Genomic DNA, 27,958 nt, shown 5'->3' with positions numbered 1-27,958 from the left:
TGTAAATAAGGGACTATATTTACAATAATGTACTTTCTTAGGGTTAAGATTGAGAAAGTTACAATTCTAAAGGTGCTTTTCTGTAATTCTAATCATAAATTTTAGGTATGGAACGTTTGATTCTGCTTGACTTATTATGAAGGAGTTAAATTGGAAACGGGATAAAACAAATATGCATCAAAATTTGGCATATTTGTATTTCTAGGATCCAATGATGGCTACATTAATATAATATGCCTTAATTAATATTTTTAAGTGGTAAAGTCAAAACAGAAATAAAAAACTAGTCAAAAAAAACGGGAATTGATATATTTATCATTCAAATTATTTCTTTCACCGTAAACTGTGAATTAGTAAGTTGTACTGTATAATTAAACAATGCATACATTTGGTGGTGAAAGAAGTAATTTAGATAGTGGATATATTATTTAGGAATCATAAAACCCCTAGTTAAAGCTTAAAATGCATACATCTAAAATGTGTTACAAACCAATCTTTGACAGTTTGACTATAAAAGTCAAAATCCAAATTGAGAAAATGGTGGATGCGGTAACGGTAATTGTAATGAGGTTGTGCTGGCTTTGGTTGTTGGATGGAATAAATGATGAACTGGTACACATCCCTCTACTTAAATTCATTTGTACTTGTTAATAAAATATTAAATCAATTTGATAATCATATATGTGCCTTTATATCTTTAATGTATTCAAGTTAATTTAAATAATCTCATTCCCATCTTCATTACACTCTTTTATGCTAAACATTTAAAGACCATAAGATGACCAGAGCATGTGGTGACCACTGACCACCATCCTTTTTGTTGAAAACAAGATTTAATTTAATCAACTAAATATCACCACCAACGCGAGTACCGCATCACCACCGTTGGTGAATCTAGGGTTCTTGCCCAATTCATCTTTTTGGTTGATCCAGCAACTACCCAGAAGCAAATTCATCCCAAAATCTAAACTTTTTCATAGTTCTTGAATACCCATTTCAATTTTTGCAAAATTGAATAGAACAAGTAGTGATAAGATACTAAATTCTTGATTTTTTACCTACCCACAAGCTAAATCTTGAAAAAATTCAAGCTTTTTGCATCACTCATAACTGCATTTTTCAAATTTGATCGAATTCATATATGGATGAGTTAAAGTAACAGTCTTTATATCAATGAGAAGCGTATTACAGCAATGCTGGTGCTTCGCCGCCGGTATTTTGTCGGTGGTTGTATTCCTGTCGCCGACGGCTTTCATTCCGGTGGTCGGAATTACTTCAGAGAAAGAGATCTTGCTTCAATTCAAAGGTAACATTACAAGTGACCCTTACAATAGTTTGGTTTCATGGGATTTATACAAAGATCAATGTAGAGATTATAGTGGTGTGTTTTGTGATTCTTTTGGGAATATAAATAAGATTGTGTTATGGAACACTAGCTTAGGTGGTGTATTATCTCCTGCATTATCAAAGTTGAAATCTTTAAGGATTCTTACACTATTTGGAAACAGATTTACTGGAAACATCCCAACTGAGTTTCAAGAACTCACTAGTTTATGGAAGATCAATGTTAGCTCGAATGCGTTATCCGGTTCAATCCCGGAGTTTTTAGGTGATTTACCGAGCATTCGGTTTCTTGATTTGTCTAAAAATGAGTTTCAAGGAGAGATTCCATCATCTTTGTTTAGGTTTTGTGAAAAAATTAAGTTCATTTCATTATCACATAACAATCTTTCTAGTTCAGTTCCAATCATTATCAACAATTGTTTGAATCTTGAAGGGTTTGATGTATCATTCAATAGTTTGAGTGGTGAGTTTCCTTCACAAATATGTGAAATCCCAAATTTAGTTTACTTGTCTTTAAGAAACAACGCGTTGACTGGAAGTGTTGACGAACAAGTCAAACGTTGTCAAAGGTTGGAACTTTTGGATCTTGGAAGCAATCTTTTCAATGGGATTCCCCCTTTTCGTGTTCTTGGATTAGCAAATTTGAGCTATTTTAACATTTCTTATAACAAGTTTGATCCACGGATTCAAATGATACCATATTGTAGTGAAAAATTAGAAGTTTTTGATGTTGCCGGTAATGGTTTTCAAGGGGATATCCCTACGAGTATTGTAACACAATGCAGTGGTTTAAAGGTTTTAAACATGGGGTATAATCGATTAACCGGTGAAATCCCTGTGGAGATTTCGAACTTAACAAAACTTACTGTTATTAAATTGGGAAATAATTCAATATCAAGCGAAATCCCAGAACAACTTGGGTCGATTGAGCTTCTTCAAGTTCTTGACTTGCATAATCTTGATCTTCAAGGTGGGATCCCTGATACTTTAAGTAACTGCAGATTTCTTCTAGAACTGTAAGTAGTACTCCTGTTGTACCTCATGCTTTCTTTGTTGTACATCTCGTAATGAACGGACAATAATCTCATTTCATTTGCAGGGATCTTTCAGGAAATAATTTACAGGGAAGAATCCCGGAAACATTTTACAACATGTCGTATCTTAAGATCCTCGATCTTCACAAAAACAACCTTAGTGGATCGATTCCATCAACTCTGGGAAATCTTTCTAAGATTCAAACATTAGATCTATCCGAAAATTCGTTATCTGGGTCAATCCCATTGTCTTTAACGAATTTGTCAAATTTGAATCAATTTAATGTTTCATACAATGATTTATCCGGTCGAATTCCATCGTTTTCGCTTCAGAATTTTAATTCTTCAGTATTTTCCAATAATTTGGGACTATGTGGACCCCCTTTGGATCGAAGTTGTTCAACAAATTCTGAATCAAAAAAGCCTAAATTAAGTGTGTCCACCATTGTTGCTATTGTTGCTGCTTCATTGATCTTGATTGGAGTCTGTTTGATAACCATAATGAACATGAAAGCTCGAAGAAGAAGAAGAAGTAGAAGAGAAGAAGAAACGATGATCATCGAAAGCACACCGTTAGCTTCATCAGATTCGAATGTTATGATTGGTAAATTGGTTCTTTTTAGCAAAAGTTTGCCATCAAAATATGAAGATTGGGAGGCTGGGACTAAAGCTTTACTCGATAAAGATTCTTTAATCGGTAAGGGATCAATCGGCAGTGTATACAGAGCAGATTTTGAAGGTGGGATTTCAATCGCGGTGAAAAAGATCAAAACTTTGGGAAGAATCAAGAATCAAGATGAATTTGAACAAGAAATCGGACGGTTAGGATCACTTCGACATTCAAATCTTGTTGCTTTTCAAGGCTATTATTGGTCATCTAGTATGCAACTGATCTTATCAGATTACGCGTCAAATGGAAACTTATATGATAATCTACACGGGGTTGATTATCCCGGGACTAGTTTTAGCGTCGGAAACCGTGAGTTAAATTGGCCACGAAGGTTCACGATTGCTCTCGGGACTGCAAGGGCATTATCGTACATTCACCATGACTGTAAACCTCAGATTCTTCATCTGAATCTAAAATCAAATAACATCTTATTGGACGAGAACTACGAACCAAAACTTTCGGATTATGGGTTAGTAAAGTTGCTGCCTTTGTTAGATAACTACGGTTTGACAAGGTTTCATAATGCGGTTGGTTACGTTGCGCCTGAATTAGCTCAAAGTATGAGATTGAGTGACAAATGTGATGTGTATAGTTTTGGTGTGATTTTATTGGAAGTGGTTACGGGGCGGAAACCAGTGGAGAACCTTGGCGGTCATGAGGTGGTTGTTTTGTGTGAATATGTTCGGAGTTTGATCGAGAGGGGAAAAGCGTCAGATTGTTTCGATAGAAGTTTGAATGGTTTTGTAGAGAATGAGTTGATTCAAGTAATGAAATTGGGTCTGATTTGTACGTCTGAGTCGCCTTTGAGAAGACCGAGCATGGCTGAAGTTGTTCAGGTGCTCGAGTCCGTTCGATCAGGATCAGGATCTTAGATGAAGGATTTTGAAATGTTTAAGACAATTAGCTGAAGGATTAGATGAAGAAACATTCTTTTGTATTCTCTTATTATTATGTGATTAACATTAATACTTGTTTCTTGTAATGTCTTCAAGACTTCAGTAACAATAATATAATAATATTATTCAAATTCAATTCATTATTAATTACCCGAACTTATAACAGTTTATACTGTAATGAAAGATAGATTTAGTATATCAAATATTCATTTGTGCATTAAGTGCAAGTCAATGTAGCATGATTCAAAAAAATGTAGCATGATTCAATGAAATGTTGATAGATGTATATATATTTGCCTTCTACTATTTATAAACTTATTTTATCAATTAAAGTTATTTACACTAAAGTGCACCCCTCTCCTGTGCATACATACATCAATAATATATCAAGAAACACAAGTTTCTCAATAGAGCAGCAGACTAGCAGATGCATTATTATCATTTTTCATCAAATTAAAAATAAAAAAGCTCTTAAAAAGTGAGCCTTTTTTTTCTTCTTAACTGCGAACTCACTTTGCTAATTTGCAAGTCGTCACATGTTAACGTATATGTGTTCTTCCAAAAGACGAGGCTATGGCTTCCCTATTCGTATTCTGCATAACAAGTTCCATTCGTAAACGACTGTTGTAATTGTAAATCCAATACCAGTTATCTTCTGAAAATCTATATGTAATTATGTATATATATAGTTATAGTTATATACTCAAAGGGTATATCAAATTCTTTGTAACAACTCAACAATTCATGCAATTCCAAAACTAAGAGTAAGTTTCTTTGACCACAAAAATCAAAAGTATTTCTTTGACCACAAAAGTCAAAAGTACACAAACTATAAGTGATTGCTTACCTGAGATTTAGAAGAAGGAAATACATTCCAGAACCTAAGTCTTTCATCTTCAGCTCCAGTAACAATCGACTGTGGAACAAGTCATAAATAGTTAAATTTTTGTCATTATCACAAAATGTCAACCGTTTTGAGAGAATCTTTGAGGATTTTGCTAACGACAGCCCTGAGCTGTTGTTAATGTGCATAAATTCATTGTACATTTGTATAACTTTCATCAAAAAGTCAATCTGAACCGCTATGTACAATATTATTATGTACGTTAACAACAGCCCAAAGGCTGACGTTAGCAAAATCCTTAATGGAATGAAGCCACCATTGATCATTGCTATTGTAAGGTTACCTGTCCATCGGGTGAAATTGCAAGGTAGAGAACTCTACACCTACGCCCGGTAATAGTTGCTAACTGCAGTAAATGTAAATGATGATTTTATACCTTAGTCAATCTTGCTGATATAAACTAACATAATAATCAAATCAAGATGGTATACCTTCGACATAGTAGGATATCTCCAAACTATAATTTGATTCTTAGAGAATCCATGTTTGCTCACAAGTTCGTTAACATTCTTCGACCAAACAAGATTACAAACCTGAAAAAATAGTAACATATATTAAAAGTGGAAAAACGGACGGATAAGTAATGGGTCAAAATGGATTAAAGATTGTCATTGGTCAAAACGAGTAAGATTGACCCAGAACACTCTCTGAGAAAATAAATGGCATAATATTACAATACCTGACTACCAGTATCCATACAGTTCAGGTGAGAATTGGTGGTCGTGTTCCAAAATCGGATACAACGATCAGTTGAGCCGCCGCCAGAAGCTAACAGCCCGTAACGATGTGGGGACCACGCAATTGCTTTCACAGCAGCTGTGTGTTCATTGTACTTGACAATAGGTTGTGTTGAATGTTGATTCCAAACAAACAGCTGGACCAAAAGTAATGAATATAAGAATGTATGTTATGTAACTGTGATCCTTCAAAAACCAAAAGAAGGTAAATAAATTAATTTCATACCTTATGATCACCTCCGCCTGATGCTAATTCACGGTCATCATAAGACCACTTGAGTCCGCACACCTATAATGCACAAGAAGAAATTTAAGACCGACAAAGATGTATATAATTTTTTTTTGAACGGCAAGTTGTCGACATCAACCAGAAGGGACTTAACCACCTTCGCGATCATATGCCACACACACGCTTTCGGGAGAAAACCTGAATCGCATTGCAGGAACCCAATCCTTAAACCATCCCTAGGGACAATCTGGAGCTCCATATTTCAGGCAGATTGATTAATAGGATGGGCAAAACGAGACTCAAACACATGACCTAAACCCAAGCCACATACAAGGTGTGGGGACTGTAATGGTACAAATATGTATACAAAATAAAATGAGGAGAAATAGTAACAAAAGGTTAAACATTGCGTACATCTGATTTATGACTGGTTAGTTTACTAATAAAGTTTTCTTGTGCACGAGGATCACGTTGAAGGATACTTTTATCACTACTCCCCGAAGATAACATATTTGAACTCCAAGCTATGGTCCCGACACGTGCGCTATGTCCTTCCATGGTTCTTACTCTTTTACAAAGAGACGCATCCCATATCTAAATTTAAAAACTTAAGTTTTGTACATTCAGAGAAAGGTTTCGATGAACAAGACAACGATACGATCAATATTACCTGGACCTCTCCGTTGCTACTACCAAAAGCAAGACTTGTTCCCTGTTGCGACCACCCAACTGAACATACTGTTTCATACATACCCAAATCACACAATTTTGTAACCTGCATTTTCAAATAATTTCAACTTGAACAAAAATTTACGTTGAGTAATTTACATCAAAATAGTACTGTAAAACTTAATGTTCTTGATTGTACCTTTCTACTAGAGGCATTCCATAAATAAACACAACTACCCAATCCCGCAGCCAACACATTACTTGAAGACCAATCTAGAAGATTTAGGTAAAAATCATCTTGCAATTCTGGTGCATCCAAAACCTAAAACCAATACAAATATACCACAAAAATTAACCACTTTCAAACCCTAGTGCATAGTAAATATTCAAGATTTAATAACCAACAATCAACTTAATCAAGATTTAAGCTTTTAGTACTAAAAGCCCCAAAAGATTTAACATTAGACCACGGATAATGGCTACTGTGACGGGGAGTGGATAAGGGTACTTTTTCGTGTTATGACGCTGACATGACAATGATGGGGAAGGAATGAGTTGTAATGAGGGTTTGTTGGGAATGTTGTAGAAAATTTGCAGGTGATGTGATAAAATTTGATTGGTATTTAAGGTGTAAATAAATAAAAGTTGGAGAGAGAAAATAACTGGAACCAATCACATGTCGCCACCTCACCTCACTTCCCCCTCACTCTTGGGTTTCACATTGACCAACGCCCCAACCAAAATCACCAACAAACGCACCATTACATGCGTTTGTAGGGCATTTGTCTTGGCATGCAGGAATGTGTGGGGAGAGAAACAGTGCATTATCCATGGTCTTAGGGTTGTTTTGGGCGTTGCGTAATCCCAAACATAACTACTGTATCAACTAAAAGGAATTAAAACGTATAAAGAGGGAATACAAATTTCAAAAAAATCATTGCCTAAATACCCCCTTAGGCACCACCCTAATTTAATAAATCATATCAATATCTGTTAGAAATTAATTGATGTCACCCACAAATAATTTAATTTGAGTGGGAGTGGTTGATAGTTGTTGATCATTTTTGATATCTCATTGCCACTACATGTTTATATATTATGAATGGGAGTTGTTGATTATTGACATGGAAGGCACATTCATAATATAAAAACAATACACAGAGAACAACATACAGATGAAAAAAAAACATACATCATATTCTTTTCAGAGATTGTGAGTATACTTGTTCAAGAGGAACATTGCAAACCGTTGAAGGAACTTTGGCCGTGAAACTGTGAAAACTTTCCATTTGTGATCGCTTTCCCGACCGGTGATCTAAACGCCGATCCTATTCGCTTCCGCTACTAGTTTCGGGTATGTCTCGAATCTAAATTTTTTCCTTCATTGGTATCAGAGCTTGAAGTTTATTTTCCGGTTAAATGCTAATTTTTTTTTTATTAGTTGATGTTGCATAATTATAAGTTTGTGTTATAATTATCTAAAACTCAATTATCACTGTAATTGAAGATTACAAAAATCAAAATTAATCTTTATAAACTTTTATTTAAGATTGTTATTATACGTTCCTTGATTCAATACAAACATAATGGTGATGATTGTGTTTGCTAATTGCAATTATTTTTAGTAAATAATTATAAAAGGAGTAATATGATACGACATATATGAAATAGAGTAATATGATACGGCATATATGAATAGTTCGGTTATGAACATGAATGTGTATCTTTATTTATTAGTCATGATATATATTTTGAAGTATGCATGTTCATTTCATTTCAATATTTTAAAATGTTTTGACACTCTATTGATGCATTATTATATTGAGTAATCATATGATAAAAGTTAACGCATTTCGTTGAAATTATTGATTACATGAACTATTATGTATTGTTATTTGCAAGAGTATGTGATGTTGATGTTAACATGAATGTACAACTGATATTGCGATAAATACTATTATATCATGTAGACATATTTGTTTATGATGGAGCATCATTTTTTTTGTGCATACATGATCTCAATGTATTTATAATTAAGAAATTTTTCTTTCAATCTTTATACTTGTTATATAGATTTTGATAATAATAAAAAGGGAAAATTGTTTCAAAGTATGTGACTTACAATAATTACATGCATATCAGTTGTGCATATAAGACTAGATACTTTTAATTTATCATGAAATAAGTTTTCATGTTTTGCATTAGTTACAATAAAAATATGTTTTTTTATAAATAAGGATATAGTTAAATGAGTTTTGAAATTCTCATAAATGTCCTATTAAAAATCAAATTACTACACCATCAATATAATTCATGATAAGTTATCACGGACTTAAGTATGATAATAATAAGTACGACATTAAATGATATATTTCATGTATTCGATTGGTTACGAAAGATATAATGATTTTACTATAAATCTATATAAATACACCATCAAGGTAGTTTCCTAATTATCGTGTTTTTGGTCTACAGTTATTTTTGTAATAACTGATATGTGTATTTGAAATGATTTATCAAAATAACTGTGAATAGTTCAAAGATTTATGTTTGGTTAATTAAATTATCTTTGTGATAGTATTTATAAATGTTGATTTTCTATTCTATATACGTTATAGATATTATATTAATGAAAGTTTTGTATCAAGGACAAAACTTAGTTAATCATTCTGTAATGATTATAATTTTATTTCTTTTGAATTAGTACTTTCGTAATGAAATTGTGATCATGACGATTAATTATTTTTAGTAATAATTATGATAAACTTTCATTTTGTTTGAAAGTAAATATTACTATAGTTTGGAATAGATATTTCTATGTGGAGTACTGAATATTTTAACCATTTGTTGGTATAAATAAACATTTCCTCGAATTGGTTTGTTTATTACTCAAATCGATTCATGTTATTTTGGTTTTGACATGAAATGAGGTTATGTATCCGATTTACTATTTTTTTTTTCATAATTCTATATTTGTTATAGAAATTGTTGAGAAAGAGAAAGAAAAGTTTATACAATGACCAAATTTATTTTATATTTCTTAGTGAAATATTGTAAACATGAATCATTACTAAGTGTAATAATTAAACTTTCTTTATATTTAAAAGTTATTTCTTAGTGAAATTAGAACCTTTATGAAATTAGCATATGTGCTATAATTAGATAACTTTGCATGATTGATTATGTTAATTGTAGTTTTATGGTAGGCTTGTGGACGATAATTGGAAACATAGTGAACTTTTTCTTCACGACTTACCGTGAGCTATTATTTGACATGATTTTTATTATTGACAAAGTGTTTTGTATATATGGATGGATATTAATTAGTCTTGCATAATTGTCTATGTATTGAACGTTGGTTCAATTTAAAATTTTCTCATTTGAACTTTATGTTCTATCATGGTTTTCACATCCAACAACTTTGCTTAACTTAACGAGAATTTTAAGTTAAATATAATTTTTTTTTTTTATAATTAAGAAGCATGAATACCCAATGCGTTTGGAAGAGCAAGATGCTCAATATGCTCTTACCGTATTTAAGAAATGTATATGAGAAAGAAAATAAATCCCTAATTAAGTGGGATGTGAAGTGTGCGACACTTTACACAAGTTAAGCTGTCACTCACATCGTGTTGTGGAGTAATTTTTTGGTTTTAACGACTTATTATCGTTAAAAATAATATACGATGATTAAAGTCTTACGCATGAACATTGGTTCAAGATTTAATTATTTTCTTACCTCAAAGTTTGGAGCATATGACGTTGCACCTTACTAATAATGAAAACATCAAGTTTTATTTTGGATTGCATATGGTTATCATGGTTGGTTAACTTTGTGTTTGCATCTTGTCCTATGTGAATAGTAGGTTTGAACATGGGAAACCATTTATCAAAGGATAACGATATATTTGTAGTGATGAATTTCATTTTTTTAAAGTGAAGTGGATATATGTGGAAAAATAACTCTTTAGATGGAGTTGTTAAGAACGGTTCATACAAGTTAGTCTTGAATGATGATCGAATTTTTATCCATACATGATTGTTCATCAAAACAAATATCTACATGATATTGATTTCACGAAATGCGTTTAAATTCTCTTTAAGAACAAGATCATTTAATATTACTTTTATCCTAAATGATTATATCGTTATCTAAGTGATAACTAAATAAAATTTTCCCACTTACAACTTCAATATGTTTGAATGAAGTAAGTAAGACATGCTAGTTTAGTCATACTGACTAACAATACGTCTAGCTTAGTCTATTTGATAAAGTGAAAATGTGCACTTGTAAGCATCGTCAAGGAAAAAGCTATGAAAAATCATGTAAAAAGTAAACTAAATAGTTTATTCCATTGCACTTGACTCATTTGAATTATGTGGTCTTATTGTTAGAGAAAGACAAAGGACATATTATTAATAATTTCCTCATGTTAGTTAAATTCTCGAAAATCCAAAGCGTTGGATTAAATTTCAAAATTATGTGAATTTTGTTGAAAATTAACTTAAGGGGAAAAAAATTATTAAAAACATATACTCCGTATATATGTGCAATCAAGGATGTGAATATCTTCTGATTAGTTCATAGCACTACGTGATGCTAAAAGTATTCAAACGTCAAAGTTGAAATAAACGCTCCTCGAATTGGTTAGGGCGATGATTGGGTAATATGAAATCTCACATTCGTACCTAATTGAATGTCTTTGAAAATTAGTAACTTCCACACCATATAAGTTATGAAATGATTATGACTACAATTACAATGTCATAGGACATTTTAGGTTGTGAAACGTATATATTAAATTTATCAAATAAATTTTGGAAAATAGGTCCAAGAGGTGGAAATTTGTTTTCACCAAGTACGTTAACAATCAAGAGGTTATATGTTCATACGTGAACACGTCAGTGAGAGTCTAACATGCCACATATTTATCTCATTCGAGTGGGAGAAATGTGAGGAATAATATTAGAGAATTTGTTTATCTATGCACGATTCCTCAAACTATTGCGAATGAGAATAATTCTGATTTGAGTGGGAGCTTATGAAATACCAAGAATTAGCTTCAAAGAAATCTCAATTATGACAGAGAAGTTGTCAGTATAAATGATAATGCTAAAAACGAACATATATTTCATAGCATTATTCCTCAAGAAAGACAAGCTTTTAGTTGCAATTGTTCTATTTAAAAGTGATATTCGTTTAAATAATAAAAGGTGAAGATAAAAGACAGATTCGATGAATTGAAGACGCAAACGACCAAAAAGCTCAAAAGTACAAAATACAATCAATGAGGTTCCAATTATTGATAAGAAACGTCTCAAAATTATAAGAGTACAAGATTCAAAACGCAAAGTACAAGATATTAAATTGCACGCAAGGACGTTCGAAAATCCGGAACTGGGACCAGAGTCAACTCTCAACGCTCGACGCAACGGACTAAAAATTACAAGTTAACTATGTATATAAATATAATATAATATATAATTAATTCTTAAAATTAATATATATATTATAATATATTTATAAAACGTCGGAAAATTAAAAGACAAACCTTTGTGAGCTGGAATTACGAACTCCGCGAGTTGCGGAGTATGGAGGCAAAAAATGCCGCAACTCGCGGAGCAGCCAAATACGAAAATCCCTATAAAACCCAATGAATTCTGATCATTTTTATCATCCAATATATCAATCTCTCTAAATCTATACGTAATATTTATATTTATATTTATATTTTAATTTTAATTTTAATTTTAAATCCTAATAATAAGGGTATGCTAGCGAATGTTGTAAGGGTGTAAGTCAAAATTCTGTCCGTGTAACGCTACGCTATTTTTAATCATTGTAAGTTATGTTCGACCTTTTTAATTTAATGTCTCGTAGCTAAGTTATTATTATGCTTATTTAAAATGAAGTAATCATGATGTTGGGCTAATTACTAAAATTGGGTAATTGGGCTTTGTACCATAATTGGGGTTTGGACAAAAGAACGACACTCGTGGAAATTAGACTATGGGCTATTAATGGGCTTTATATTTGTTTAACTAAATGATAGTTTGTTAATTTTAATATAAAGATTTACAATTGGACGTCCCTATAAATAACCATATACACTCGATCGGACACGATGGGCGGGATATTTATATGTACGAATAATCGTTCATTTAACCGGACACGGGAATGGATTAATAGACACTAGAATTATTAAAACAGGGGTGAAATTATGTACAAGGACACTTGGCATAATTGATAACAGAGTATTAAAACCTTGGGTTACACGCAGTCGATAACCTGGTGTAATTATTAAACAAAGTATTAAAATCTTGTTACAGTTTAAGTCCCCAATTAGTTGGAATATTTAACTTCGGGTATAAGGATAATTTGACGAGGACACTCGCACTTTATATTTATGACTGATGGACTGTTATGGACAAAAACCAGACGGACATATTAAATAATCCAGGACAAAGGACAATTAACCCATGGGCATAAAACTAAAATCAACACGTCAAACATCATGATTACGGAAGTTTAAATAAGCATAATTCTTTTATTTCATATTTAATTCCTTTTATTTTATATTTAATTACACTTCTAATTATAACACTTTTATTTATTGTTATTGTATTTAATTGCACTTTTAATTATCGTACTTTTTAATCGCAAGTTTATTTTATCGCACTTTTATTATTCGCAATTTCATTATCGTTATTTACTTTACGCTTTAAATTAAGTCTTTTATTTATTTAATATTTTACATTTGGTTTTAACTGCGACTAAAGTTTTAAAATCGACAAACCGGTCATTAAACGGTAAAAACCCCCTTTATAATAATAATATTACTTATATATATATATATATATATATATATATATATATATATATATATATATATATATATATATATTTGTATTTTTATAAAAGTAAACTAATATAGCGTTAAGCTTTGTTTAAAGATTTTCCCTGTGGAACGAACCGGACTTACTAAAAACTACACTACTGTACGATTAGGTACACTGCCTATAAGTGTTGTAGCAAGGTTTAAGTATATCCATTCTATAAATAAATAAATATCTTGTGTAAAATTGTATCGTATTTAATAGTATTTCCTTGTAAAATATAAAGCTATTTTATATACACCTCGCACGACATCAGAGTATTTTTGGCGCCGCTGCCGGGGAACAATCTAGCTTAAAAGCCGGAAGCATAACGATAAATTTTTTTTTAAAAAAAAGATTTTTATTTTTAGTTTACTTTTATTAAAATTCACTTTTGTAAAAATACGTTTTTAATTATTCAAAAATATAAAAAGAAAACAAAAATTTATATATTTTTTTTAAGATTTTGTTAAATATTTAAGTTTTATAAAGTTTCTTTATTTTTATTTTATAAAAATATAAGTTTTATTTAAATATTTTTATTTAAAACATAAAAAAAAACCGAAAAAAAAATTTAATATATATATAAATCTATTTTTAAGATATTTTTAAAATTATAAAGTAGTTTTATTTTTATTTTAGTTTTTAAATATAAGTTTTTATTATATAAATATTTTTATTTAAACAGAAAATATAAAACAGAATATAAAAAAAAAAACGCGTCGAATTTTAATCAACCTGTCATATGAAAATTGGAACCCCGCGACTCGCGGAGTTTGCAGCTTCGAATACCGCGACTCGCGGAGACACTCTGACAAGCCGACAGAAACCCTAATCAGGCATTAAATACGGGGTAATTATTAATTATTATTATTATTAACCCTAATTACTTATTATTTTTATAATTAGTTTTATTTTAAGTTTCTTTTTATTTAATTTATATATTTAGTTAAATTAGTTTAATTAATGTAAAATTACTAGTTTTAATAAATAAATAATATAAAAATAATATTTTTATAAAAATTGTACTTCTTACAACTTTTTGTATATTTTTATATTTTCTCCCTTTTTAATTATTTTAGCGTAATATTTGTATTTTTCGCTCGTATTTAGATATAGTTTTTGCCATAGTTATTTTTTTTACTTCTAGATTTTTAGGCTTTGCCGTAAAATTCCTTAAGTGCTTTTTCTTTAGACTAAGATTTAGGTGCTTTAGAATTTTGCGACGCCTTTTTAAGTTTTAGTTTCTTTTTAAGTTATTGCCATTTGGGATATAGTTTTTCTTGTAAGCTTTAATATTTTTAGACACCTTTTACCTATGTATCAATTATCATTCCAATTAGTAATCTCAATTTGCGATTATAATTTTAAGTTAGTGATAGTAATAAGGTTGGGTTAGTCGAGTGTTTTTAAGTTCTATAAGTCACTCTTTTTCTTTCTTATTTTTATTTTTCGATCTTTTTCCGACGCACTCTTTTTCTTTCTTATTTCTCGTTATTCTAGTTTTAGGACATAGATTTTTATTCTACTTCTTATCTAAATTTCTTAAAATTACGAAAATTTATTTTAAGTGGTTAAATTGATAGACATCAAAATTTTCTGGTTCGTAGTAATAGTTGGATTTGTACGTGGACCGGGTTATTGGAGCCAAACAGTCCTCAATTATATTGAGACCAAACGAATCCTGCCCCTCTGCTGCATCTTTTGGCTATTCGAAACGTGGGCAAAATCAGAAAAGTCTATTAATTGGATAACTTATATAATTTTTCTTTCTTTTTAAAAACTAATAGGATATTCAGTGAATGCACCGAGCAAGACGTTCACCACCTTTTGTACGTTCACCACCTATAACTAGATCAAGACATTTAGCAAATATTACCACCGTTGATTTTTCTTTAGAATAGTCATCCAGTCGACCAAGTACTCCAGTTCAAATTTCCGATAATCCATTTATTGAACCCGACCTCACAATTGAGAATCCGGAGAATATTCAGGGACGATTCATAGATCCTAAACCATTAAATTTTCCTCCGGAACCACCAATCATTCAAACAGAGATTGTTGAGGAACGAACCATTAAATCAGAATCCTCTAGTGATTCCGATTCAACAAATTCAATTATGGAGAATCTGGAACCTTTAAGTATGGAAGACCGAATGAGAGCTAAACGCACTGGCCAAGGTCACGCAATTACTCATCCAGACATTAATGCGCCAGATTATGAAATCAAAGGACAAATTCTACACATGGTGACTAATCAATGCCAATTTAGTGGTGCGCCGAAGGAAGATCCAAATGAACATCTTCGTACCTTTAATAGGATCTGCACTCTATTTAAAATAAGAGAAGTTGAGGATGAACAGATATATCTCATGTTATTTCCCTGGACTTTAAAGGGAGAAGCCAAAGATTGGTTGGAATCGTTACCTGAAGGGGCGATTGATACATGGGACGTTTTAGTTGAAAATTTTCTTAAACAATTCTTTCCGGCATCTAAAGCCGTAAGACTTCAAGGAGAAATTGTTACGTTCACACAGAAGTCAAATGAAACTCTATATGAGGCGTGGACAAGATTTGGAAAGTTATTAAGAGGATGTCCGCAACATGGTTTAGACACCTGTCAAATAGTACAAATATTCTACCAAGGATGCGACATCACCACAAGGAAAGACATAGATATAGCAGCTGGTGGTTCCATTATGAAGAAAATCGAAACTGATGCTTACAAAATTTTTGATAACACTGCTTCCCACTCACATGAGTGGCACCAAGAAAAAGATATCGTTAGATCATCTAAAGCAGCTAGAGCCGATTCTAGCCATGACTTAGATTCCATTTCCGCAAAGATAGATGCTGTCGAGAGACGAATGGAAAAGATGACTAAGGATATTCACTCAATACGAATTAGTTGTGAGCAGTGTGGAGGACCACATTTGACAAAAGATTGTCTCAGTATTGAATTAACAATGGAACAAAGAGAGAATATTTCATACATAAACCAAAGGCCTGAAAATAATTATCAGAATAATTATCAACCGCCAAGACCGATCTACAATCAAAACCAGAATTATAACAGAAATGTTCCATACAACAACCAACAAGGTCCTAGCAATCAACAAGTGTCCAACAATAATCAGCAAAGACCTAATTTTCAAAACAAACCACCACAACCCGATGATAAAAAGCCGAATTTAGAAGATATGATGACGAAGCTAGTTGAAACTCAAACGCAGTTTTTCACATCTCAAAAACAAACCAATGAACAAAATGCTAAAGCATTTAGAAATCAACAAGCTTCTATTCAAAACTTGGAACAAGAAGTAAGTAACCTAGCAAGGTTAATAGGTGAAAGAAAACCGGGAAGTCTACCTAGTGATACAAATGCTAACCCCCAGAATGAAACAGCTAAAGCCATTACCACAAGAAGTGGCACAACACTTAAACCACCTGAAATACCTGTAACTTCTGATGAAGCTATTCCTACTTCACAAGAACCACAACCTGATCAAGATAAGGAAAAAGAACCGGTAGTTGAGAAGGTTAATGAAGATAACACAGTTAAGGCTAAACCTTATGTTAAACCATACCAACCACCACTTCCTTACCCGAGTAAAATGAAGAAAGAGAAACTTGAAGCCGAGTAATCCAAATTCTTGGATATGTTTAAACAGATAAATGTAAATCTTCCTTTCATTGATGTGATTTCAGGAATGCCTAGATATGCTAAATTCTTGAAAGATCTAATCTCAAATAGAAAGAAAATGGAAGAACTCTCGGCTGTTACTATGAATGCTAATTGTTCAGCAGTGCTGTTGAATAAGATACCAGAAAAACTATCTGATCCAGGAAGTTTCACAATTCCATGTTTTCTGGGTAGTCTTAGTTCAATAGAAGCATTAGCAGACTTAGGTGCTAGTATAAATCTAATGCCGTATTCACTATACGCTAAACTAGACCTTGGAGAATTGAAACCAACCAGAATAAGTATACAACTAGCCGATAGATCAATAAAATATCCTAGAGGGATAATGGAGAACATGCTAGTTAAAGTTGGTACTTTAGTATTTCCAGTAGATTTTGTTGTTCTGGACATGGAAGAAGATTCTCAAGTTCCTCTCATATTAGGAAGACCATTCTTAAACACGGCTAAAGCAATGATAGACGTGTTCGGTAAGAAATTGACCCTAAGTATAGAGGACGAGAGTGTTACCTTTTCAGTTGATAGAGTAATGCAACAACCACAATCTGCAGATGATACATGTTATTATATTCAAACTATAGATGCACATGCAGAATTATTAGAAGAATTTCCAGAATTACAAGGAACAGGAGAATGTTCTTTAGGAGAAGGAATTGAACAAATTGATGAAGCTGAAATGTTAGCTACACTTATAGCTAATGGATATGAACCAACAACAGAAGAAATTCAAATGCTAAAAGAAGAAGACAGCTATCGATATAAATCATCAATAGAAGAACCTCCGAAATTAGAGTTAAAGCCACTTCCAAACCATTTGGAATACGCTTATTTACATGATGAATCTGAATTACCTGTAATAATATCGTCTTCTCTTACTGAAAATGAGAAATCACAACTCATTTCTGTGCTGAAAGCTCATAAACCAGCCATTGCATGGAAGATTCATGATATTAAAGGAATAAGTCCTTCGTATTGCACACATAAAATCCTTATGGAAGAAGGTCATAAAACGTATGTGCAACGCCAACGAAGACTAAATCCTAATATGCAAGATGTAGTTAAGAAAGAGATTATTAAACTGCTAGATGCAGGTTTGATATATCCAATTTCTGATAGTCCATGGGTAAGCCCAGTTCAATGCGTGCCTAAGAAGGGTGGCATGACTGTCATTACAAATGAGAAAAATGAGCTTATTCCTACTAGGACTGTAACAGGATGGCGTGTGTGTATTGATTATAGAAAATTAAATGACGCCACCAGAAAAGATCACTTTCCCTTACCTTTCATTGATCAAATGTTGGAAAGATTAGCAGGAAATAGTTACTATTGTTTTCTAGATGGATTTTCCGGATATTTTCAAATTCCAATAGCACCCGAAGATCAAGAGAAAACCACATTCACGTACCCTTATGGTACTTTTGCTTACAAACGCATGCCATTTGGACTTTGCAACGCCCCTGCAACCTTTCAAAGGTTTATGATGGCGATTTTTCATGACATGATAGAAGAATGCATGGAAGTTTTCATGGATGATTCTTCAGTCTTCGGTGATACATTTGAATCATGTCTAGTTAATCTGGAACGAATGCTTATTAGATGCGAACAATCAAATCTAGTACTTAATTGGGAGAAATGCCATTTCATGGTTAAAGAAGGCATCGTTCTTGGACATAAAACCTCAAAGGAAGGAATTGATGTGGATAGAGCTAAAGTAGATGTAATTGCTAAACTTCCACATCCCACCAATGTTAGAGGAGTTAGGAGTTTTCTAGGGCATGCCGGTTTTTACCGACGTTTCATAAAAGATTTTTCTAAAATTGCCACTCCTATGAATAAACTCCTAGAAAAGGATGCTCCATTCATCTTTTCAGATGAATGTATCAAATCTTTTAATATTCTTAAAGAGAAACTCACTAATGCGCCGATCTTGATAACACCAAATTGGAATCTACCATTTGAACTAATGTGCGATGCAAGTGATTTTGCAATGGGAGCCGTTTTAGGACAAAGGATTGAAAAACGATTTCAACCTATATATTATGCTAGTAAGACGTTACAAGGAGCATAAACAAATTACACAACTACTGAAAAAGAACTCCTTGCTATTGTCTTTGCTTTTGACAAATTTCGTTCATATCTCGTTCTAGCAAAAACGGTGGTCTATATCGACCATTCTGCTCTTAGATACCTATTTTCGAAACAAGATGCTAAACCAAGATTAATCCGTTGGATCTTACTCTTACAAGAGTTTGATATTGAAATCCGAGATAAAAGAGGAGCAGAAAATCTCGCCGCTGATCATCTTTCTCGTCTTGAAAATCCCGAATTAGAAATTCTAAATGAATCGGCCATACAAGACAACTTTCCTGATGAATATCTATTGAAGATAGATTATAATGAAATTCCATGGTTTGAAGACTATGCAAATTACTTAGTTTGTGGATTCCTTGAAAAAGGATTGTCGTACCAAAAACGAAAGAAATTCTTTAGTGATATAAAACACTATTTCTGGGAAGATCCACATCTTTTTAAAAGTTGTCCAGATGGAATAATATGCCGATGTGTATTCGGAGATGAAGCTAGTAAAATTTTAAACCATTGTCACACAGGACCAACAGGAGGGCATTATGGGCCTCAACTAACAGCAAGAAAAGTTTACGATGCTGGATTCTATTGGCCTACAATTTACAAAGACGCACACCTTCTTTGCAAATCCTGTGATGCTTGTCAAAGGGCCGGAAAAATAAGTCAACGTGATGAAATGCCACAAAATGTTATCCAAGTATGTGAAGTATTTGACATTTGGGGTATTGACTTTATGGGTCCATTTCCAAAATCTCATAATAATCTCTATATTCTCGTAGCCATTGATTATGTATCTAAATGGGCGGAAGTACAAGCTCTCCCAACTAATGATGCACGAGTTATAGTCAACTTTTTAAAACGTCTTTTTGCAAGGTTTGGAACACCGAAAGCTTTAATAAGTGATCGGGGTACTCATTTCTGTAATAATCAACTTGAGAAAGTTCTTAAAAGATATGGAGTAACTCATAAAATCTCCACCGCATATCATCCGCAAACAAGTGGACAAGTTGAAAATACCAACCGAGCTTTAAAACGTATTCTAGAGAAAACCGTAGGATCAAATCCGAAGGAATGGTCCATTAAATTGGAGGATGCACTCTGGGCTTTTAGAACAGCCTACAAAACTCTAATTGAAACCACACCTTTTAGACTTGTTTATGGAAAAGCATGTCATCTTCCAGTAGAAATTGAACACAAAGTATTTTGGGCTTTGTAGACATGTAATCTTGATATACATGAAGCTGGACATCTACGATTAAGTCAACTAAACGAATTAGAAGAATTAAGACATGAAGCATACGAAAATTCGTTAATCTATAAAGAAAGAACGAAGAAATGGCATGATAAAAGAATCAAAAGTTTAAAAGAATTTAAAGAAGGAGACAGAGTTCTTCTTTTCAATTCACGATTCAAGCTATTTCCTGGAAAATTGAAATCAAGATGGTCTGGACCATTCATAGTCAAAAGAGTTTTCCCATACAGAACAGTAGAATTAATAAATTCAAATGGGATTGAATTTAAAGTTAATGGTCACAGAGTTAAACACTACATAGATAGTCCAATGGAAGTTGACAACGAAGTTAATCACAATTTCGATACCACAGCTAACTAAGTGTGGGGAGAATCAAGTCTTTAAATGATAATATGTATTTCTGTTAGAGTTAGATTGTCTGTTTTAGTGTAGTTCTCGAAAATGGAACCCGAATGGTCTTTCCCTAGCAGACCCTAAAGAACTAGTCTTCTCCCCCCATTCTGAATTTTTATTTTTTTTTTAGGAAATGAAGACTGTCTTTGAACTAAACCATGGTCTAATGCTACACGCTTTGATCACTAAACGTAATAATGACACACTTCCGAGTGAAATAGTATCAGTAATCAGAGAAAGATTGGACGGAGTAAGAAAAGAATCCAGATGCGAAGATAATAAGTTACAATTTGGTAAAGGAAAATCAAAATCCGCAGCGAAAAGAAGAGCACGACACCTTGAAAGATGTCACAAATGCGGAAAATGGTCACATGGAGGTAAATGTTCAAATAATCAAACCTATTCAAATACCGAATTTGTTACTTTATGCAGAGATGGACCGTTCATATGTTTAGAAGAAAAAACACTGAATGCTCGAGGTTACGCCTATGTAGCCATGGAAAACCAATTAAACCGACTATCTTATGAATGTGATAGATCGTATAACTAAGAATACTATATCACAGGTAAGTCTGTACAGTTTTTTGTTTTTATTTTTATTTTTAACCTTTTGATAATAAACGCTAATTTGTTCGCTATAAAGTATTAAATTGGTATTGAATAAAATTAGGTTTGGCGACCGAAATTATTGATATCATTCAAAAATTTATTACATCACTGCGAAATTTAACGTTTATTCTTAAGGTATAAATATCTTTAATCAATCAACCCAAAATATTTCAAAAATTCATCATGAGTTAAATTAGGTCTTGGAACCGAAATTACTTTACCGAAAAGAGGGGCGCATATTTTTGATAATATTTGATTGATTAAAGTGGGATAAAAAGCCAAAAAGATTTTTAATTTTATTTTTACCATGTTTTTAAAATTAATATATAAATCTTAAATTAATATTGTAAACTTTGTAAAATCAATATATTTAAAATTGTAAATATTTGAAAAATTAATATAAGTTTGGTGTGAATTTATAATATGAATTTTTAAATTAAGTTTGGTGTGAATTTTTAATTTTTAAAATATGATTTTTATTTTTATGCATTTTAAATTGTAAGTTTGGTGTGAATTTTTAATATTAATTTTGAATTTTATATTTAAGTTGTGTGAATTTAAAAACAAAAATTTACTTTATTTCTCTAAGTTAAAAATATGATTTTTAAAATTCGTCGTAAGTTGAAGACTAGGTCATTGAACCGAAATTGCTTTACCCAGGGGAGGGACGAGAACTTTTATTATCATTATTTTTAATCTTATTAAATTAAAGTAAGCCAAAAACATAAAAAAAAAACCAAAAATCTAAGCTTTTAAAACAATCGCTTGAAAAAGACAAATTTTAAAATTTTGTTGAAGGACGGACTAGGACATCGATCCGAAACGACCTCGCCCTAAATAACAAGGGAAACAAAATTTTAAAATTAATTACTTAATTGTTTTAATTAGTATAAGATATAAAAAAAAAAATACAAACTCCGCGACTCGCGGAGTTTGAAGGGTCAAACACCGCGACTCGCGGAGGGACCAAAACCCAGAAAAAATAAAAACGTAATCAGCTCAGTCCACACACCACAACACAAAAATAAACTGCGAAATAAACCCGAAAAAACCCGAAAAACACACACCAAATTCGCAATTTTTGACCGTTAATCATCAAATCTTTTACTAAAATCATGTTGAGAAGGATGCTATCAAGGAATTACTCAAGAAAAACGGTAAATTTCTACACCTAAACACCATATAATCTGAAAATTAGTGTTCTTGAGCAATTTTATACCCAATTTGATTTTGATGCTTTTTAGTGTAATTATGCTTAAATTGTTTATGTATTATGCTTGTATTACCTAGATTGATGCTATTTAACATGATTAGAAGCCTTAAACTTCAAATTTTGAGTAATCTAGGGTTTGTGTTCTTGAGCAAGTTTGGGGCTTTTTGATATAAACAGGTTATGGCCGATTTTTGTCATGAATTGTTGCTAAATTAAGTAGTGTAACATGTTTAGGTAGTTAAATGATCCAAACTTTGAGCCTAAACATGATTTTGAGAATTAAAGTGGACTTTTTCAAGTCTAAAATTCATGAACTTGATTTTTGAGAGATAATGCCATTTTAAACTTGTTTAATTGCTAGTGATGATTATTTTGACATGTTATTTGAGTTGAATGTTTATGAACTTGGCGAACATTTTCGTATATTCTTATTTGAAAAAGTGTAGATTTGATGAAAATATGAAAATGAGCTTAAGTTTGATATAAATTAAACATGTCATTGTAATTATTTTGATTGATGATTTTGCTGACACTAATGCATATTTGGATGCACAAAAATTGTGTTTAATGTGTATTGCAGACTGAAAGGGGTGAATCTTCATCCCAAGCTCGCAATGCTCCTGCTAAGAATACGGAACAACAGGAGGTGGATAACTACTACAAACAAGATATACCTCATCCAGTCATGACATTTTCTGATATGCACTTGGAAGATTTGCACCCGAACCTGAGATTTGACAGACTTTGGATAGATTATCCAAAATACCAAAGGGGTTTGCATACTCTTCATTCTAAAGCTGTTGAAGTACCTAGAGTCATAGAATGGGGATCATTAGAAGCTGTAGAATTGGCCGGGCCAATTAGGGAATTACTTGCATAGAGGTATGGTAATTCTACTTTTAACGATTGGGTACTGTTATTCAACATGCGTAGACCTATATATAAAGTATGGTATGAAGAATTGTTATGTAGTATAGAAATAAATGATCGGGTAGCTAGTTTAACCGATCGATCTTTTATTAGATTTTTGTTAGGAGGTTCGATGCGCCACATGTCTTTACTAGACATGGCTCAGGCTTTACGTATATATACGCCTGAGGAGTTAGCATCTGCCGATTGTAGAGGGTTGATACTAAATGGTAGAAAGATAGACGAAAATTTTGATACGCATGGTGTATGGAGTCAAATGACTAGCCATCACCGATTCAAAGGGGGAAATTACTCTTATTTGGATATAGATAGAGCAGAGTTAAGAGTAATTCATAGGTTTTTAGCTAATTCGATTACACAAAGAGGTAAGAATAAGGAAAAGGTAAATGAACAGGATTTGTTTTACCATATGTGTATTCGAGACCCACAAAGCGCTGTAAGTATACCTTATTGTGTGGGTTATTATTTATCAGCTATGGTTAGGGGGATGAGACCGCATAGCATAATAGGAGGTGGTATATTTATTACTTTGATTGCTGAATATCTCGGTGTGGATATAAGTCGGGGGGGATTATTAGTCGAAGAACCAGAACCCCGCGATACAATAGGTTTAAATGTATACCATGGTGCGAAGGTTTTGAAGAGGCGAAATAACGCCGCAGTACAATACCATGGTAGACATCCACAGGTTGAGAGAAACCAACAGCAAGGTAATGTAGGAGGGGGAAATGAAATGGCAGAAATGCAAAGGTTTATAGCTTCACAAGAGTATGAAAATGCTAGACATAGAGCATTTGAAGATTGGCAAGTTCATCAAAACCAAATCATAGCTTATTGCCAACATATAGGTAGAAACTATATTCCTACTCCATCGCCCATATTCCCTCCCTGGTCTATAGAGATCCAACCACCGTATCCTACGTATAACCCAGCCGAAGCATTTTATAACACCTATGGTTATGCATGGAACCCCTACTGGTATCAGTATCATCCCTAGTCTACTTAGTTTTATTTATTTTATAATTTGTAATGTTGATACATTTAATACTTATGTTGGATTTGTATTAGTTTTTATAATTTTCTAAATTTTATTATTAGATTTTAATAATTTTTGAATGTGGGGTAATATACCAAACTTCAAAAATATGTATATATGTTTGCAGTTTATTTTATGTACACAACAGGGTAAAACAACGCATTTTCAAAGACTGGCATTAAGTTCAGCAAAAACAACTAATTTTGACGACAAGATGCAAAATAAATGTGATATAACAACAAGACGGAATGAACAAATGATATGCACTATTTATCATTCAGCAAACAAACGCCAATATATTTGGAAACTTTGGTAAAATTTAATCATTTTCACACAAATCACCCTCAATAATTTAAATTGTTACTGATTTCTTGCAAATGAGGGCATTGCAAGATCTTAAGTGTGAGAAGGGGTTAAATTCTTTCGGATTTTTAAAATTTTTATCTTAAACACTTGGTTACCATTAAAAATACTAGTAAAGCAGTAGTTGTATTAGAACCTAGTGCTCTCTGATAATAAAGAACAGCCCTAGTCTTATATACTGACTACCCAATTCTAGTAAAATTTTTCAAAATTTTCAATTAAATGAACTCAAAATCATGTTTATACATATTTATGAACGATAAAACTAGGTGTTAACACCGAAATTATTGTTACCTTGGAAAGGACATAAATTGAGAAACAAACAAAAATGTTAGAATTCATTTAAAATGGAATAGAGGACAATAAAAAGGAAAATAAAAGCCAAGTGTGGGAAAAATTACCAAGTTATCTTAAACATATGTCACATATTTCTGTAACAAATAACTGAAAATACTTTTGCTTTTGACTAAACTAAACTGTTTTACCCGATGAAAGAAAAGAAGAGATGGATCTACACGATGAATCAATTCCATCATTAAAAGGAAGTAAAGTCTTCCGAAAAAGAAATGCGCTTCTTGATTTAGGTCAGGAATTTGTCGTCCAGACCAGCTGTAGGTTGACGAAAAATCTAGAAAAGTCATCACTAAAATCAGCAGGAAATCCACGGACCTCAGCATAAAACAGGGTCGCCAAGTGGTCAGATTTATCCTAACCATGAGAAGGATTTATCTCGTACAATGGGGGGGCACCGTGCAAATTAGCTTGATAAGACTAATAAATCAGATCCCCAGAAAGGATAATCTCCTTAAAGATTAAAAATCAGCTTTTAAGCCTGATATTACTCAATCCTAGAGATTGACCTTAAAGATTGAGAATTCAAACTCATGGAATTCAATGATATCTAAACTCGAGCTTGAACGAGAAAATATTTTGATCAAATTATAAACCGATTTGTTTTTTGAAAACCCATTTTCAATGCGTTCATTACCATTGAACGTAAAATCCTAGGAATTCACCTGGAATTCATTAGGTCACCTGAACCAAATCGGGTGTCAACCGTAAGAACGATGGTTGCATAGCATGGTCGAAGACAGGACCTTGTGCCAGACCGAAAAATCATAAGGGTGAGCTTTACTATTGCTCCTACCAAGGATAGTAATTGCGTCCGACACGTTATAGACCATAATTAAAAGCATGTCAGGGGACATTGCCTTAACAATTGCTTGTTCAACGCTTTTCTTTACAACCGAACGGTAGTTTACCGAAAGGTAATATACGGGACAAGTAAACTGGACGTGTTGCTTTCCAAATACAAGGTTAGCAAGTGGGTGACACAAAACCGCAAGTTTTGAGCTAAAATTTTCAAATCTGAAACCCACCAAACCCACAAAAAGAATTTACAAACACCGGTGAAGGGTTATTCCGGAAAACTTATCTAGGGTAAAAACTAGATTTAATTTTCAAAAGATCAAATGTTTTCTTAAAGATCCAATTTCCTTAATGGATCTAAATTTTTATAGTCATGTGGGACTGTAAACCATATCGTTACTACCATTGTTTATACCGCCGTATAGAAATCACTGATGTACAAAGTGTGAAGAATAAAGAAGTGATTCTAGTATTTCAAGAATATATTGCTTGAGGACAAGCAACGCTCAAGTGTGGGAATATTTGATAATGCTAAAAACGAACATATATTTCATAGCATTATTCCTCAAGAAAGACAAGCTTTTAGTTGCAATTGTTCTATTTAAAAGTGATATTCGTTTAAATAATAAAAGGTGAAGATAAAAGACAGATTCGACGAATTGAAGACGCAAACGACCAAAAAGCTCAAAAGTACAAAATACAATCAATGAGGTTCCAATTATTGATAAGAAACGTCTCAAAATTACAAGAGTACAAGATTCAAAACGCAAAGTACAAGATATTAAATTGCACGCAAGGACGTTCGAAAATCCGGAACCGGGACCAGAGTCAACTCTCAACACTCGACGCAACAAACTAAAAATTACAAGTTAACTATGTATATAAATATAATATAATATATAATTAATTCTTAAAATTAATATATATATTATAATATATTTATAAAACGTCGGCAAATTAAAAGACAAACCTTTGTGAGCTGGAATTACGAACTCCGCGAGTTGCGGAGTATGGAGGCCAAAAATGCCGCAACTCGCAGAGCAGCCAAATACGAAAATCCCTATAAAACCCAACGAATTCTGATCATTTTTATCATCCAATATATCAATCTCTCTATATCTATACGTAATATTTATATTTATATTTATATTTTAATTTTAATTTTAATTTTAAATCCTAATAATAAGGGTATGCTAGCGAATGTTGTAAGGGTGTAAGTCAAAATTCTGTCCGTGTAACGCTACGCTATTTTTAATCATTGTAAGTTATGTTCGACCTTTTTAATTTAATGTCTCGTAGCTAAGTTATTAGTATGCTTATTTAAAACAAAGTAATCATGATGTTGGGCTAATTACTAAAATTGGGTAATTGGGCTTTGTACCATAATTGAGGTTTGGACAAAAGAACGACACTTATGGAAATTAGACTATGGGCTATTAATGGGCTTTATATTTGTTTAACTAAATGATAGTTTGTTAATTTTAATATAAAGATTTACAATTGGACGTCCCTATAAATAACCATATACACTCGATCGGACACGATGGGCAGGATATTTATATGTACGAATAATCGTTCATTTAACCGAACACGGGAATGGATTAATAGCCACTAGAATTATTAAAACAGGGGTGAAATTATGTACAAGGACACTTGGCATAATTGATAACAGAGTATTAAAACCTTGGGTTACACGCAGTCGATAACCTGGTGTAATTATTAAACAAAGTATTAAAATCTTGTTACAGTTTAAGTCCCCAATTAGTTGGAATATTTAACTTCGGGTATAAGGATAATTTGACGAGGACACTCGCACTTTATATTTATGACTGATGGACTGTTATGGACAAAAACCAGACGGACATATTA

The 27,958-nt window shown here is 32.4% G+C and overlaps 2 protein-coding genes across 2 annotated transcripts in view; one reads left to right on the top strand and one right to left on the bottom strand.

Annotated features, from left to right (window-relative positions):
• Positions 1 to 3,964, top strand: part of LOC139854976 (probable LRR receptor-like serine/threonine-protein kinase At1g12460) — a 119,973-nt gene extending 116,009 nt beyond the window's left edge. The window contains exons 3-4 of the mRNA XM_071844244.1: positions 1,277 to 2,360; positions 2,444 to 3,964. Of these exons, the coding sequence (XP_071700345.1) occupies positions 1,277 to 2,360; positions 2,444 to 3,920 (2,561 nt within the window). The 3' untranslated portion in view covers positions 3,921 to 3,964. The remainder of the gene's footprint in view (positions 1 to 1,276; positions 2,361 to 2,443) is intronic.
• Positions 3,965 to 4,414: 450 nt separating this feature from the next.
• The window catches only part of LOC139853079 (B-type cell cycle switch protein ccs52A-like), a gene marked incomplete at its 5' end in the record, with an annotated part of 116,070 nt that continues 92,526 nt past the window's right edge, over positions 4,415 to 27,958 (bottom strand). Inside the window, 10 exons of the mRNA XM_071842443.1 lie at positions 4,415 to 4,537; positions 4,792 to 4,860; positions 5,132 to 5,194; positions 5,280 to 5,381; positions 5,528 to 5,722; positions 5,812 to 5,874; positions 6,229 to 6,408; positions 6,485 to 6,589; positions 6,683 to 6,805; positions 19,145 to 19,161. Of these exons, the coding sequence (XP_071698544.1) occupies positions 4,484 to 4,537; positions 4,792 to 4,860; positions 5,132 to 5,194; positions 5,280 to 5,381; positions 5,528 to 5,722; positions 5,812 to 5,874; positions 6,229 to 6,408; positions 6,485 to 6,589; positions 6,683 to 6,805; positions 19,145 to 19,161 (971 nt within the window). The remainder of the gene's footprint in view (positions 4,538 to 4,791; positions 4,861 to 5,131; positions 5,195 to 5,279; positions 5,382 to 5,527; positions 5,723 to 5,811; positions 5,875 to 6,228; positions 6,409 to 6,484; positions 6,590 to 6,682; positions 6,806 to 19,144; positions 19,162 to 27,958) is intronic.

Source organism: Rutidosis leptorrhynchoides, chromosome 6, assembly GCF_046630445.1.
Source record: "Rutidosis leptorrhynchoides isolate AG116_Rl617_1_P2 chromosome 6, CSIRO_AGI_Rlap_v1, whole genome shotgun sequence".
Taxonomy (NCBI): Eukaryota; Viridiplantae; Streptophyta; class Magnoliopsida; order Asterales; family Asteraceae; genus Rutidosis; species Rutidosis leptorrhynchoides.
The sequence above is the reverse complement of the archived record's forward strand: the minus strand, read 5'-3'. Positions and strand labels throughout refer to the sequence as shown.